Source organism: Festucalex cinctus, chromosome 6 (genome assembly GCF_051991245.1).
Source record: "Festucalex cinctus isolate MCC-2025b chromosome 6, RoL_Fcin_1.0, whole genome shotgun sequence".
Taxonomy (NCBI): Eukaryota; Metazoa; Chordata; class Actinopteri; order Syngnathiformes; family Syngnathidae; genus Festucalex; species Festucalex cinctus.
Window position 1 is genome coordinate 20,451,865 of NC_135416.1, and position 16,215 is coordinate 20,468,079.

The 16,215-nt window shown below is 40.9% G+C and overlaps 1 protein-coding gene across 1 annotated transcript in view; it reads right to left on the reverse strand.

Moving 5' to 3' along the window:
- The window catches only part of rnf38 (ring finger protein 38), a 28,643-nt gene extending 17,436 nt beyond the window's left edge, over positions 1 to 11,207 (reverse strand). The window contains exons 1-2 of the mRNA XM_077525213.1: positions 11,072 to 11,207; positions 9,653 to 10,292 (exon numbers count right to left, since the gene is read on the reverse strand). Of these exons, the coding sequence (XP_077381339.1) occupies positions 9,653 to 10,214 (562 nt within the window). The 5' untranslated portion in view covers positions 10,215 to 10,292; positions 11,072 to 11,207. The remainder of the gene's footprint in view (positions 1 to 9,652; positions 10,293 to 11,071) is intronic.
- Positions 11,208 to 16,215: the final 5,008 nt, after the last annotated feature.

The window sequence follows — 16,215 nt, forward strand, 5'->3', positions numbered from 1 at the left end:
TTTTCAAAAGATTGTCTAATTACAGTGGAACAACATCTCTGAAAGATATGGACAATTACTGTATGCTACAAGTGTGAAGGGACACCTCTCAATCTCCAAATTTGAACTCTTAACCATTTCTGGGAATGGCAAATGTGATTGCCATAAAGGGGCAGAGGACAAGGTTGAAAATGCACATGAAAGAATGACGAATGGGGAGGAAAAGTCAGGAGAGGTGGAGAGGGAAAAAACAGGATGGAGCGAGGTGAGAGAAGAGAGCAGGGGCACTGGATGGGGGTTGTGGCTTCCCCTCTTGACTGCTATTGATTTTCTGTATGCCTCAGAGTGCATCAGCTATTTCTATCCATTTCCTTCACCTCTCCTCCCTTTTTCATCCCACTCTGCTCTTCCCTTAGACACCCCCATCACTCCATCACCCTCCCTCCCTGACACCAGCCCCTTCCCCCCACCCCCCTATCTGCCATCCTGTCTCTCTCTCCCATGCACCCCACTGCTTCATCTCACAACATCCACATTTCTATGCTTTGCACTATTACATCATCTGTGTCAAACTCTCCTACAGTCTTTCCCCTTCTTACTGCCCTTTTCGTTAAGGTCAATGACAAGCAGCAGATATTTGGTGGCCAAAAATCCACATCATATTATGTATGAGATTTATTAAATGTTTGCTTTTACACAGATACCTGAGAGGCCACAAGTAGAGGCTGAACAATTCCAGCGTTCGCACTCCCCACTCGCCACACTGTCAATGGTGAGTTGAAACAGTGCGGCGAGGTGAATATTTCCAATGTTCGCCATCACACTGATTTGGTTTGGCCAGTTTGGTTGAGCAAAATCAGCCCATTTAGAAACTTGCAAGCCCTGACTTTGAAGCTAGATGGAAAATAAGATGGTGAAGTTCATTGCTGTTAAATGACTAGGTTTGGGTTGTCACTATTTAATATTATTAGAATCATTACTGTATTGATTATTCCATTGAAAAATCAAATTATCCAAAAAATTGCATTAAATTTTATTGCAAAATACATTTCCTGATTATTTATTACTGTACTCTACTGATTATATTGTTTATTACTCTTCTTTATTTGGTTTTATTTAATGGTCTAAAAAAATTAAAAACATTAAGTAACATCGCATGAGAGGGAGTGATGTACTTATCAACCTTTTTAAAACAGAGCTATTGTTTGGGTACTGATTAATGTGAAGGAAGAGCTAATTTGATATACACTTCAGAGGCTAATACAGGCTGAACTACAATACATGACAATCAGAGGTTATTCATCCTATGGCTGCAAATAATGATTATTTGATTAATTAGCGTAAACTGACAATGTCTTTCCATGATTTGATTATGATTCAGTTACTGGTTTGGTTTGGTTTGGTTTTGTAACATGTCAGAAAATAGGGAGAAATGTTAATCACTGTTTTCCAAGGTAAAAACAAATTTAGCAAATGTCTTATTTTGTTTAATTACAAAGTTATTTTAAGTAAAATAATTGCCCCTAATGATTCATCGATTATCAAAATTGCTGTTGGATAAGTTTATAATGTATAAGATTTCAATTACATTAAGTGATTAATTGTACCGGTAAGAGGTTTTTATTGTACCAACACTATTCAGACTTACTAACTTCCTAGTGCCAAGGGCTGGGTAAATGTGGTTAATGAGTTAGCAACATAAACACATGCCTAACTACACTCAAGTATCTTTAGATGACGTGCCAGCCATGAATTTGAATTTGGATCAGCACCACAAATCATTTAACCAATAATTTTGTCATTTATGTATTCACTGAAATTAAAGGAAGGGAGCAAAATATGACAAGCCTCGCAATGTTAACAGAAGATCAACAAGTCTAATTTGAGAGTGTAATCAAAATTGAGAAGCATTATATCTGTAAAGAAATGTTTAACAAACATCACTTTCATTGGAAATTGTTATCATTGGATTGTGAAGATGTACCTAATGAACTGTCTTGTAAACACTGCTCAACATCTTAATCCTTTGAAATTAGACAGAATGTCACCTGCCGTATTTACAAATCAAATTTATGGAACATAAAGAGGCGATTTCTCGGAAGCATATATATGAGAAGCACAAATGCACACCCACACACACACATCACCCTACCCCCTGAACACATGTCAAGGCACACTTCACACCTTGGTGCAAAAAGAGATTCAAGTAACAAGCTGGTGTACAAGCTTAAAATAGGCGGCTAAGTAACGTCTGCCCAGCCGTTACCTGGCTAACCATGAATCCCACCTTCTCAGTTCTTCCCCCCATTTTTTGTTATCTTTCAAACCCAAATTATTACTGAAAATAAATAATTTATTATGAAACCTGCTAAACATGTGAGACTCTGAACTAAACACAGAATAACTATTTATTGCAATTACTCTCTGACATTATGCTGTCAAATTTCTACACCAAACCCACTTCCTGACTGAAGCAGCAACAGCCGGCTTGTGGCTCATGATGCAAAACATGGTGGTTGTTTAGCAATGTTCCCGAATTGAAAAGCTTATGTGATCTACACCTACCTGTCTGACTGCATTGTAAGTCCCAGTGTCAACTAAATTCTATTGTTGATTAGATTTGTTTGACTAGTGTGTCCCTTAGATAACTTAATATACTTCAACAATCATCGTTCTCTTACTTCACCTTCTGTGATGTTGCTGACTAACGTGCACAGACAGGATGTTTCTGCTGTTGTGTAATTTCATATGCAACTTTGTGTTAGACAGGGCTTTTCAGCCTAAGCCAACCACACAATAAGCAAAGGGTGGATGAACACAAACACACACCTAATAAAGGCATACCGAGAAAACACATTCATAAGCAACTCTATCATTTCCCTTGAACTGGACATACCTATGAACTGATTCATTACTTGATGATTTCATAAAACCAATGATAATCACCGATTGATAGCATTTTACCACAATTATAGGGAAGGACACACAGACACATCACAATCAGGTATTTAAAGTCAACACAATATTATGACGTTTGAAAAGCTGGGAAAAGATAAATGCCTTTGCACATACTGTAACAAGCGGTTCTAAAATGTCTATATGCCTCTGAAAAACAAATTTGGTACAATGTGAACTAGTTTCCTAACTGTTGTAATCACAACCCACACAACATTTATCCATGCCTTTCCTTCCACTCACCAACTTCCTGTTTCTGGTTTCTGGTCTCTATCCATCAGTATTATTCCCCCTTGGATATTTGCTTCCAGACAATTATTTTCAACTCCCTCCAGCCAGAGTATCTGACCGGCTCAACTGTTTTCAAGGAGAGACACTCCTCTCTTCATGGTTATGGTGACTCCAACACAGTGTTCCTCGTTTATCGTGGGGTTATGTTCCCAAAAATATCTGCAACAGGCAAAATCCACAAAGAACAGGGAGTCCTCGAGTTACGACGTTTCGAATTTAGCCTCGTCCGTAGCACCTTCTTTTTCGTTATTTTCGTTCGTAATTAAGTTTTAAAGTTAAAAAAAAAAAATAGTAAAAGCTTGTGAGAGCAAAGCAGAAGGCGACATTAAGCGGCGGGAGCCCGAATCATGGGACTCAGCGATGAAGGTGAGCGGCGGTTGACCGAATTATTAGTTCACCAATAGATGGCGCTAAATATTACACTCTACCTTTAATAAATTTAAATTAAAGGCACGATCTTCCGCTCTCAAACAAACACAAAATGGCAAAATACAGGCTGGGGTGGTGGGGGTTTAGGAAAAAAATCACCACCACACATTAACAGAAGCTCAGAGGTGTAGATTGAGAAGGAGTTCATCGGTGTAAATCCTGTATTTATACAGAGCTGCTTACTATAGGCTGCATTCCGTTGTCAAGTTGTCAAGCTGCTCGTGGTCTCAGTTTTGGAAAACAAATTTCGTCTAAAAAATAAATAAAAATAAAATTGAAATTATTTAACTGGTCAGACAAAGATGTAAATATAGCTGCGAAATATGCTTATAGCTAGGTTAAACTACAAGGGTTGAAGTTATGGTCACAAATGATAACCCGCGATTGAGTAAAACTACAAATAACTGAACCGTGATGTAGCGAGGGAACAATGCAATGCAATTTTGTTTTGCATCTTTAACACTTGTCCATGTCGCCTTTTCATTCTTATCTTTGTCACCGCTTTCACATCCACCTTTTTTGATACCATTCACTCTTACTGTTTTGTTTTGTTTTTTTAACCGCCATCTTGCCACCTCCCCCTTTGCTTAAGGTTTTTTGTCATGCCCTCTGTCAGTCCGTCTAAAAGTGTTATTTTGCCAAATCAGATTTCTAAATTTCTCATTTGAGGTCACTCGCATCCTCCACTATGATGCCCATTTACTGACCAATGAGAGCGCTTTGTTGTTTATTTCAAGTGATGACGGGAACTCCGGCTACTTGGTCACCCAAAACAAAAGAGATCTTTTTTTTCCCAAACCAGAAGGGGTTGCCTGGGTGACAAGACAAAGAAAAGTACACAACAGAGTACATGTTTTCACTTCTCTAGCAAACAGAAGGATGGAGAGGACAGACAACGAGTTGTGGAATAAAGGTAGAGAGTGGCACGAGGGTCTGTTCCTTCGCTACTGCTACAGGCAGTCCATTAAAACGATCTTTCCATTAGACAAATGTGCATGAGGAGGCCAGCAAAAATAGACCATAGAGGCACAGAAAGGGATGCCTGATCCAAAGGCAACCAAGATATGAATGTGACAGCGAAAAGACATGCTGGGCCAGAATCTGACCAGATGACCTGCGAGGAAAAACTACCGTATTTCCCGCACTATAAGGCGCACCGCATTATAAGGCGCACCTTCACTGAATGACACATTTTAACACTTTTTCCATAAATAAGGCGCACCGCATTATAAGGCACAACTTCAATGAATGACATATTTTAAAACTTTTTCCATATATAAGGGGCTAGAGTAGAGGCTGGGGTTACGTTATGCATCCATTCGATGGTGCTGCGCTAAAGGGAATGTCAACAAAACAGTCAGATAGGTCAGTCAAACTTTATTAATAGATTACAAACCAGCTTTCTGACAACTCCATTCACTCCCAAAATGAATAAAAAGCTGTTTTATTATTTTCTCTGAGGTAAAGTATTAGTATTAGCTAGCGATCGAAGATGGCGGGATCTTCTGCGCATGCGCGTCACCGATTGTGCAGGGTCACCGATAGCGTCTTGACAGCGAGACCTGTTGCGGCTCAATATTGATCCATATATAAGGCGCACTGGATTATAAGGCGCATATGGTCAGCTTTTGAAAAAATTGAAGGCTTTTAGGTGCGCCTTATAGTGCGGAAAATACGGTACATTCATCTGCATTTGAACCAATCCTGAAGCCCGTGTTCCACTTATATTTTATCTTTCCAGCAAAGAGCTATAGCATACAATTGCTAATTAGGACACAGGGATAAATTTACAAGTTTTATTGAATAAGAAGAAGAATTTCCCCACAATAGAAGGTTTTAGGTGGCCCCTCTACTGTGACTGAAGAAGACGGAATAAAACAGTGCTACTGACTGCTGATGATGTATGTATTGTAAACATATACGCATATAAATTAGCATTTTTCGAGTCCTGTGAAAGAAGTATCATGACCACTTTATTTAATGAGTGACAAGTGGATATAGTAATTATTGTGACAGGCCTAAGCGCTCTAGCCTAAGACACACTTGGCCCTTCGTCAGCTTTGTGAGCTTTGAGTCGCAGGGTGACAGAGTCTATCCCAGCTAACTTTAGCCCAAAAGCCAGACTACACCCTTTACTGGTTGCTGATCTGTCGCATGGCACATACAAAGACAGATAACCATTCAGACTCCCAATTCACACCAATACTGAGTGGGAACTGAACCCACGGTGCCGTCTGCCTGCAACAAAGTCAGGCAAATGTACCACTGCACCAACATTGATGAACTCTCAATATGACATAATAATAAAGAGGATAGGGTAATCATAATTTCATGTTATATAAAGAAGGCAGAAAGGCAGGACACACTAAAAGTATAGTACAGGATAACATTACTGTTGGTTTCATGCCTCACGCAGGTGACTAGCACTTGAAGAATGGACATGGAATGTCTACTTCCCTCTCAACCTTCCACACAAGCAGGCTCATTCTGGGAGTGGGGAGAGGCCGGAATAAAAAAAAAAAAATAATAAAAAAAAAAATAAAAAAAAAAGGGAGCCAGTTAAAAGAGACTATTCAATACAACTCAAATGTCATGAAAAGAGATATTTGCTTTGAAAGCTTTTGAATGTTTGCTAATAGCATAACAACTCATGACAAGCATAAAAATAAACAGCGAAGAATCATTTTCCTATTCATTATTCTTCATGGTGTGTCAGGCCTCTTCGAAGGGCGAGCAGTTTTACTTTATTTTGGTTTTATTCGCTTAAAAAGGTCAAATTACCCATTTTTTGCCAGTTTTATGAATAACATGTCGAAATTAGTCTGCGACATATTTTCTGTGACACACCTCTGCGGTTTATTGTTTACATACAATAGCCTTTAAAAGGCAAAGTGATTACTGAAATGAGCAGAATTTCATCTGGCACTGTTGTGATGTGAAATTGCAACTCGTTATTCAATTATTTACCGGTATATAACTATATATCATTTATATTAGGGGTGTGAATTGCCTAGTACCTGACGATTCGATTCGTATCACGATTCACAGGTCACGATTCGATTCGATACCGATTAATCCCGATACGAATTTATGTCGATTGTTGCGATTTTTTTTCATTAAAATTTAGAAAATACTAATCAGTAAGCTTGTAGAGTGTAAGATTTATATGAAAATGTATTATTTATTTATCTGAAATTTCAGTCTTATAGAGGTTGTAATTTGTTTCATGTTTGAACAGCATTGAAATAAAATATTAAGGCTTAATGTTCCGTTCATATAACATTCTTCCATGCTTAAGGTGTGAATCCTTAAAAAAAAAAAAAAAAAAAAAAAAAATCGATTTTGCCGATTATTGAATCGATTCGAGAATCGCGCGATGTAGTATCGCGATATATCGCCGAATCGATTTTTTTTTAACACCCCTAATTTTTATATATATATATATATATATATATATATATATATATATAAATTATTCAATTAACTGAGCAAATATGACGGTGGTAACGCATAGCGGCTAGTATTATACCAGCTGTCCATTTCAGTAGAGGGAGACAAAACTATATCAATTTATTTTGGGACAATTTCGGGCCCTGACGTGCTGTGTTCGGCGCATTTCGTGGAGGATGGCTTTTGGAAGCTTTCACACACTGTATTAATAATTTCCAGGTTTTAAGCCACACACACACACACACACACACACCCACACACACACACAATGATTGGTCCCCTCTGGTGGCTGCAAGGTCACACATCAACTCCATTGAGGTGTACTGATATTTAAATCCATCCATCCATTTCCTGAACCGCTTATTCCTCACAAGGGTCGCAGGAGTGCTGGAGCCTAACCCTGCTGTCTTCGGGCAGTAGGCAGGGTATAACCTGAACTGGTTACCAATTACCAGCCAATCGCAGGCCACATGGATATGAACTACCATTCACAATCACGACCTAGGGACAATTTGCAAGGGTGGGCAAACTCTGTCCTCGAGGACCGGAGTCCTGCAGGTTTTGGATGTTTCCTCTTCCCCAACACAGCTGATATATGATCAGCTCATCAGCAAGCTCTGCATAATCCTGATAACGATCCTGTTGATTGGAATCAGCTTGTGTTGGACTAGGGAAACCTCCAATATCTGCAGGACTCCGGCCCTCGGGGACTGTGTTTGGTCACCCCTGATTTAGTGTGTTAAATTAACCTGCCATGCATGTCTTTAGAATGTGGGAGGAAACCGGGGTACCCGGAGAAAACTCCCGCAGGCACGGGGAAAACATGCAAACGCCACCCAAGAAGGCCGAACCCAAACTCGATCTCACGTCCTCTGCACTGGGAGGCGAACATGCTATGATGCTAACCAGTCATCCACTGTGCCGCCCGATATTTAAAATACATTTAAATAAAATCAGAGTATAGCGTACATTCCCATCCATAGAAAGTGCCTTGGTTCACGTTGTTCAACCCCCCTCAGAGTGTTCCCTGGGCAGCTGTGGGCAAAGAGGTGGAGAGATTTTCCTCCAGGGGCACCAGCCCATCGTCCTGTCATGGCCATTTCAAGGTGCACTATTGCCAAGCGCACTTGTCAACAAAATGACGCCCACATTTTAGGAAGTAACCAAACAGATGAAACATGTTTTCTATATTAAATTAATGTGCGCAGCAGTGACCCAGTCAGAGCAAAGCGTATTTACATATTGAATTTTTTTTTTTTTTTATATTAATGAAAAATATATACCATTTAAAAGCATCATACTCATTTCCAACCCAAATTATCTTGTAAACCTGATAAGAGGAAACGTTCTTTAAAAAAATAAAAAACAAAAAAAAATTTTAATGCTGATAAACCTTCAAATCATTCTTGAATGCAATTTAATTTGGTCACATTAAAAATATACATATTAGCTGTGTATTTATTGTCTGATTTGTAGTTCATTAAAAGTCTTTCACAAGCTGTAACCATGGGTTTAAAATGGTTAAATAAAAATCACATCTTGAAAGGGCTTGGTAGCATTTTTTGTATGACTGTCCAAACGACATTCCCTGCAGCAATGTAATGCACAGCACAGTGGTTCAATAAGCTTCAGGCTACCACAGTTCACATTATACAGACTGCTGTGGTTCACTTGCCTTCTGTGTTGCTAACAGTGAGACACACAAACTTCATTGTTTTAGCAAAATACAAACCCACACTATCTAAATTAAAATACAAATCGCACACTTAGCCATGTCAATCTACAGGTGACTTTTTTTGTTTTTTTAATGTTCCTTAAAATGCCGCTAAACCCCATGTCAAGGTCAAGGCCCGGGGGCCAAATCCGGCCCACTACACCATGTTTTGTGGCCCACTAAAGGAATCCAAGTGTCTATTTCACATTTCTTGCTAAATTGAGTCCTTTCCATATTGGCAGAAAATCCACCCGAATTTTTTATTTTTACTTATACAGACATTACAAGCCCGCTTCATTTGCCTGACTTGCACTCAGGCAACGGGAGTTCAGTTACAAATAACTGTTTGCCTCTATGTGCCTTGTGATTGACAGGTGACCAATCCATGGTGTAGTCTGCCTTTTGCCCGAATTCAGAGGAGATAAGGTCCAGGTTCCCGCAACCCTAAACAGAATTGTGGTCTAGATAGACAGTAAGTGGTAAAGAAAATGAATGGATGTGTGGATATAGGCCTACTGAATATATTTGGTTGTCATTATTTTACATCATTTATTTTAAAGTAGGCTAATATTACACTTTTAGTTGAAAATATAAACAAAATTAAGTGCATTTGCAATTGTATGCACGCAATAACATGATGAAGTGATTATAGGTTGTTTTTTGTTTTTTTTATGATTTTCACAAAGGTCCGCAATGACAATTAGTTTTACGCTCCTTTACTAAAGTAAAGCAGGACTTAAGTGAACAGAATAGTGTGATGTTTCACAAAATATGTATCTTCGTATAAGTTAATTGTATGTCTTTATATTCGTACACACATACACAACAACTTACCTTCGGTTGGGATGCGGAGAGCTCCAGGAACAGGGGGAAGCCTCTGGATGCCCGGGGAGCCGTTACTTCCCGGGGTTCGCTGCTGGTTCTCTGCGTGGCTGCTATGAGCCCCAAGGGGAGTACAACCACCGGCAATGTGGTGGTGGTGCTGCTGCTGCTGGTTAGTTCCTATTACTCCGCTGCCAGTAATTCCATTCCCGCCATTATACTGCTGGTAATATCCAGACCGGGAACGCGATCGAGTCCTGGGGGGCTCCATTGCCATTTGGTGGCCGTGGAAGGGGTGGAAGAGAAATGAGGAGGACGCGGCTGGGGACTGCGGCGGAGAGCTGTTGGTGGATGCTGGTTGTGAGCTCCGAAGAATGCCGCTGTGGCTGTAACTATAGCCCCCGACTCCTCTGCCCCCCTCCGCGCCCCCGTACTCTGTTCGCTCCGCCGACTCCGCCGCCCCCGCCTCTTCGAATAAATCAGCCCCTTTAGGGACCGGCTCTGGGGTGGAAGGCAGCCGGGGGCACACTCTGGGCTCTTGAGTCGTCGGCTGGCCAGTGGCTGCGATTGGCATTTCCTTTTGGGGGATTTCCTCGGTTTCCTCTTTTCGACTGGTTTGCACGCACTGAGGATGCTTGACTGAGTTGAGACACTATTTAAAATATAAAACAAAAGTAACAGTTAATATCTCAGTCTGGTAGCACATTGTCAAAAGACCATTTGCTACTTTACCACAGCGTTAGGATACGGTTGATGTGAACAACTATACAACGTTGCTCGCTCACTCACGGTGGTATCGATAATCAAAGTTTACTGTGGGTTCAGGTTGACGAAAACAATCACCCTGTGCCATACATACGCCAAAATACACGCTGAAAAACTTTAAAAACATAAACATGAGGCTGTTTGTCGCTAGCTCCCACAAGGTAGTGATTGGGGGCATGCTAACGTTAAGTGCGAGGAACGTACTGCGTTCTAAATATATTCCATACTATTACGCAGTCGTTTTTTCCACATCTTACTTAATCCCCGAAGTGACTTTATGACAACTTTGCCCACTTTAGCAACAAATTAAACTTGTTAAGCGTGCCTGCGTAGTACCGTTCGCTAGCTTGAGAAGATATCGCAACCCCTCCTCTTTACAGCGACCAACACAGAGGGGAAAAATCCAGTTGCTTGCCACCCACGCCTAGAATACCTTTAAACTGCATGGTTGTGAGCGAAAGGGAGAAATAATGATAAAAACTTTGTAGTTTGCTGAGCCAGCCGCAATCGCCGGTCATTTTTCTTTGCTAAACAGAGGCAAAGCCATAAAAGAGGGGAATCAAAAAGTCACAACCTGAAACTACAGAAAAAATAACAATCGCTGTTTACGGTCTGGCATTAGTGCACCATGTTCTCTAATCTTTCCGAGTTTTTCCGACTACCAACCTGCAACGTGACCTCGCGGACTCGTACTCCTGACTCCAATCTGTCGATATTACAGCGTGTGTGTATGAGTGTCTCAGCTCAGTGTGTTCGCTTGGTGTCAGCGTGAAATGTGACAGACCGTCAACGCTCAAGTCGGATTGTGCCAGACCAGAGCAATGGATTACCGGGTCATTGATTACATACACCACATTTCCTGACACATGCTCCCACGTTGCGATTGAACACAGCGATACGACTTTAAAGTGCACATTAGTTTGACATATTGGCTCTCTTTTGAAATAACGAACGCATGAGACCAAATGAATGGGCACTTGGACCACTGTTCGATTAGCGGTGTCTGTTAAATCAGAAGCTGGATGGCAAAGAGGCAGGCTAAAAGGGGCTTTAAATTATTTATTTACAAATACCAAGCCTACCGTTTGCAGCTGTTTCATCCAGTGCTGAAAGTTTTCCGGAGATATTCGCTTTGTTCGCAAAGTTCCATGCCATTTCACGTTGCTGGATAATAACACAAATATGTCTAAAATCAGGTCACATGTTTATTTTCTTGCCACGTTTTACGCGAATGCAGTTCTTTTATATGCCTGAGAGTATGTATGAAATTTGAGCGTAAGAAATTCCCCCTTTTTTTCAGTCAAAGTCAAGTTTATTATATAGGGCTGTGTATGTGTTGGTGTGTGTAATTTTGAGTGCGTACACTTAACCCCGGACCAGCCCATTTTAACTCTCAACATTATTCTCATGGTTTTGCTCCGTAATTTCACACTCATCAGCGCCACTCCTAATACGCACATCTACTGCACAGACATTCTCTCCTCATTACGCTCCCTTTCCGACTTTGATGATATGCAAATAACCCTCCACCCTACCCACCTCCCCCCCCTGCCCCCGCCTTCCTCCGCCCTCCCATTTCTCTGCCTCAAGCAACAACACACATGCACACACTCACACATCACACACAGGCTAATGCGCTGTGGCAGTGGCCGCAGACAGGCGGGGAGGATCAATTTCTTACCCAGTGTGCTACCGATATTCATAAGATAAGGCCGTGGAGAGGGAGGTAAGGGAAGGAGGGGAATGCTGCAGAGATGGGAGTAAAATGGCGAGTGGGTGTAATGAAGGGGAGGGAGCCGGAGGAAAGGGTGTCCAGGAAAAAGGGCTGAGTGGGAAGAAAAGGGAGTTGTGAGTATACACGGGTGAGAAAGTGGTGACTGTGAGGGAAATCTCGCGGGTGCGCGGATGGGTGGATGCAGGATGAGTAAGTGGGTTAGGGTAGTAGGAAAGGGGGATGGGGGTGTCGAGAGGACTCTGGGGGATGGGATAGGAGGATGGGGTGGTAAGGGAAAACGAAGGATGTGTGTTGTGTGTGCGTATTTGGGGTGGGGGTCCATTTTGCTGACGTGCTCTCTTATTGGCTTGTTCAAAAGCTTGGGGAGGGGCAGCCACAAAGCATACTCTCCCCAGCTGTAGGAACTGGTGAGAAACAAAGAGTGTGGCGGGGGGAGAGATATGTTTTAATGTTGATATTCTGGTCTAATTAAATTCCGGAATGAATGGTGCTTATCAGATCCAAGTCATATAGAGACAAAGGCGCCGGCTTTTGTTTGAGTGGAAGAATTCTGCACACGCATGAGTTCTTGATCTATTATTCAAATTAATTTGAGAGATAGAAAAGCGCAAATTGCCGACACGGTTTAGCATTTTGTAATATTGTGCTGAATTTTATATACTGTATAAAGACCAGCTACAACATTAGGTGGACTTGGACAATGTCATGGGCTACAGCTGTATTTAAAAAAAATGCATTTACAAAAATCAAATATGTCTTAATTTAACAAACCCCTAGCAAAAAGTATGGAATCACCGGTCTTGGAAGAGCACTCACTCAGATGTTTTATTCTGTAGATTAAGCTCAGATAAAAAGAATGAAACAATCATATGGCCATTCCAAAGTGCAACATCTTGGCTTTCAGAAACACTAAAAGAAATGAAGAAAAAACATTGTGCTGGTCAGTAAATGTTACTTTTATAGAGCAAGTGCAGGGAAATAAATATGGAATCACTCCATTCTGAGGGGAAAAAAACAGAATCATGAAAAACAGACAAAGAAAAAACAATCAAAACACATCACTAGTATTTAGTTGCACCACCTCTGGCTTTTATGACAGCTTGCAGTCTCTGAGGCATGGACTTGATGAGTGACAAACAGTATTCTTCATCAATCTGGTGCCAACTCTCTTTTACCACTTTTCCATCGTGCCCACACGGCCGGGTACCACACCACACCACACCTCACGCAACCACACCAGACCGCAACCGCTGGTTTTCCATTACAACTGGCGCACGGCGAGAAAGGGGCGGCAACATTTGAACCGTCCACGCCAAGCTTGCACTCCCGCATTGCGTGCTGATCAGAGATAAAATTTCCCGAGTGGGAAGTCGCACCAACATTGAACCATATTTACAATTTAATATAGACCACCATGGATGAAATATTGCGATTCACGACCGGCTCGCGAAGACAGCTATTTCTGACTGTTTGTGGTTTTAAAAAATATCGCGAGGCTGGTCGTGTGTTCCTATTCACTTGAATGAGAGCTCCAGCGGCAGCTCTTCCATTCACAAATATCGTCGCGAGCCGGTCGGGAAAATACATTATATACAATCAATATAATAATGTTTACAACAACGCTGAACTATATTTACAATTTAAAAGGTACTTCTGGATGGATTTGTAATGTATGTGGTTTTAAAAAAACATCGCGAGGCTGGTCGTGTGTTCCTATTCACTTGAATGAGAGCTCCAGCGGCAGAACTCTCCATTCAGAAATAGCTGTCTTTGCGAGCCGGTCGTGAATCGCAATATTTCATCCATGGTGGTCTATATTAAATTGTAAATATGGTTCAATGTTGGTGCGACTTGCCACTCGGGAAATGTTATCTCAGATCCGCACGCAATGCGGGAGTGCAAGCTTGGCGTAGACGGTTCAAATGTTGCCGCCCCTTTCTCGCCATGCACCACTTGTAATGGAAAACCGGCGGTTGTGGTCTGGTGTGGTTGCGTGAGGTGTGGTGTGGTGTGGTACCCGGCCGTGCGGGCACGATGGAAAAGAGGCCAAAGAGAGTTGGCACCAGATTGATGAAGAATACTGTTTGTCACCCATCAAGTCCATGCCTCAGAGACTGCAAGCTGTCATAAAAGCCAGAGGTGGTGCAACTAAATACGAGTGATGTGTTTTGATTGTTTTTCCTTTGTCTGTTTTTCATGATTCCATTTTTTTTTCTCAGAATGGAGTGATTCCATATTTATTTCCCTGCACTTGCTCTATAAAAGTAACATTTACTGACCAGCACAATGTTTTTTCTTCATTTCTTTTAGTGTTTCTGAAAGCCAAGATGTTGCACTTTGGAATGACCGTACGACTGTTTCATGCTTTTTATCTGAGCTTAATCTACAGAACAAAACGTCTGAGTGCTCGTCCAAGACTAGTGATTCCATACTTTTTGCTTGGGGTTGTATGCTCATTATTATGGTTCAGTACAGTAAACCGCACTGCATCATACTCAATCCTTGAGGTCACCAAAATCACACAATATATGATGCCACTCTTTATTGGTAGCCAAACATAGCATGGTGTTAAATATTGCCTTCTCTTGTGAATTTCATTTGAGTGTGGAGGTGTACTACACAAAGAACTAAATTGCTGACATATACTCATAGACCAGGAATTAATCCCATGGTAGCTGTCTGAAAGTCTGCTTTATATACCTCCCACCTACCTGAGAGACCTAATGTATGTATCCCAAAATGTTTAATAAAATTATATTTGAAATGTGCAAAAATGTAAAAATATTCACTCTCTCGGGTGTCTGCATTAACATGTCATCATATTGAAACATATTGACCATATCAACATAAATTTATTAAATGTAAACACATTTCTTGACCTGTACTGAAAAAAATAAATAGCATTTCCACACATCGCAGAAGGCAGATTGGAAGCTGTTTGTGGAGACCAGTTGAACTCTGCCTGCTAAACCAGTCTGCTTACTCTGAATGAGTGACAGACATGGAAAATAGAGTGTTGCATGAATGTTCATTGCTGAAGAGAAAGAGAACAATTTGAGAAAAATTAAGACGCAGGGGTAGATTGACCAATGTACCCCCCCTCTCAAAATAATAATTAAAGCAAACTCAAATGATACAGATAAACATACTTACAGATTAAAAAAAAAAAAAAAAAAAAAAAAAAAAAAAGCTTAAGAGTAATGCCAAGAATGTGCAGGCATGAAGCAACACATTACGTTCGTTCCTTCTGCTTTCCGCTATGTTTCCCCAAGCAGGATCGGCAGACAAAGCAGAGGGACATGGCTGGATGTAGAACCTTGGCTTCACTGTTAAAGAAGATAGGAGCAAAAAAAAAAAAAATCATATTCAAAAATAAAAAAAAGCCTAAGAGTAATACCAAGAATGTGCAGGCATGAAGCAACATATTACGTTTGTTCCTTCTGCTTTCTCCTATGTTTCCCCAAGCAGGATCAGCAGACAAAAACCAGCCAAGAAAATGCGGAAGTTGGACAAACTGTTGAAGTTGGTTCTAGCCACTCTGCATATTGTGAATTTAAATCATTGTTCATTCATTTTAAGTATGATAAATAGTTGCATCTTTAAAGAACGTGTAACAGTATGGTATACTTCAACAACATTATTTGACATTATCGGTTTGGTTCATCAGTCCCCAATCAGGCCCCTCTGACAATCTGTCCTGCTTGTTTCCTTCCATGTAATTTTTCAACCCATATAAACTAAGCAAAGAAGGCCTGAATTTTTTTTCCATTTTTTTTTAATTCCTGGGAAGTTACTGTATATATTCATCAAAACCCTTTCAGAAAATAAAACTTGTCAGAATGAGAAACATAATATTAATACAGCGATTATCCATCCATTCATGCATCCATTTTCTGAACCACTTATTCCTCACAAGGGTTGCGGGGGTGCTGGAGCCTATCTCAGCTGGCTTTAGGCAGTAGGCGGGGTACACCCTGAACTGGTTGCCAGCCAATCGCAGGGCACACAGAAACGAACAACCATCCACACTCACAAGCACACCTAGGGACAATTCAGAGCGCCCAATTAACCTGCC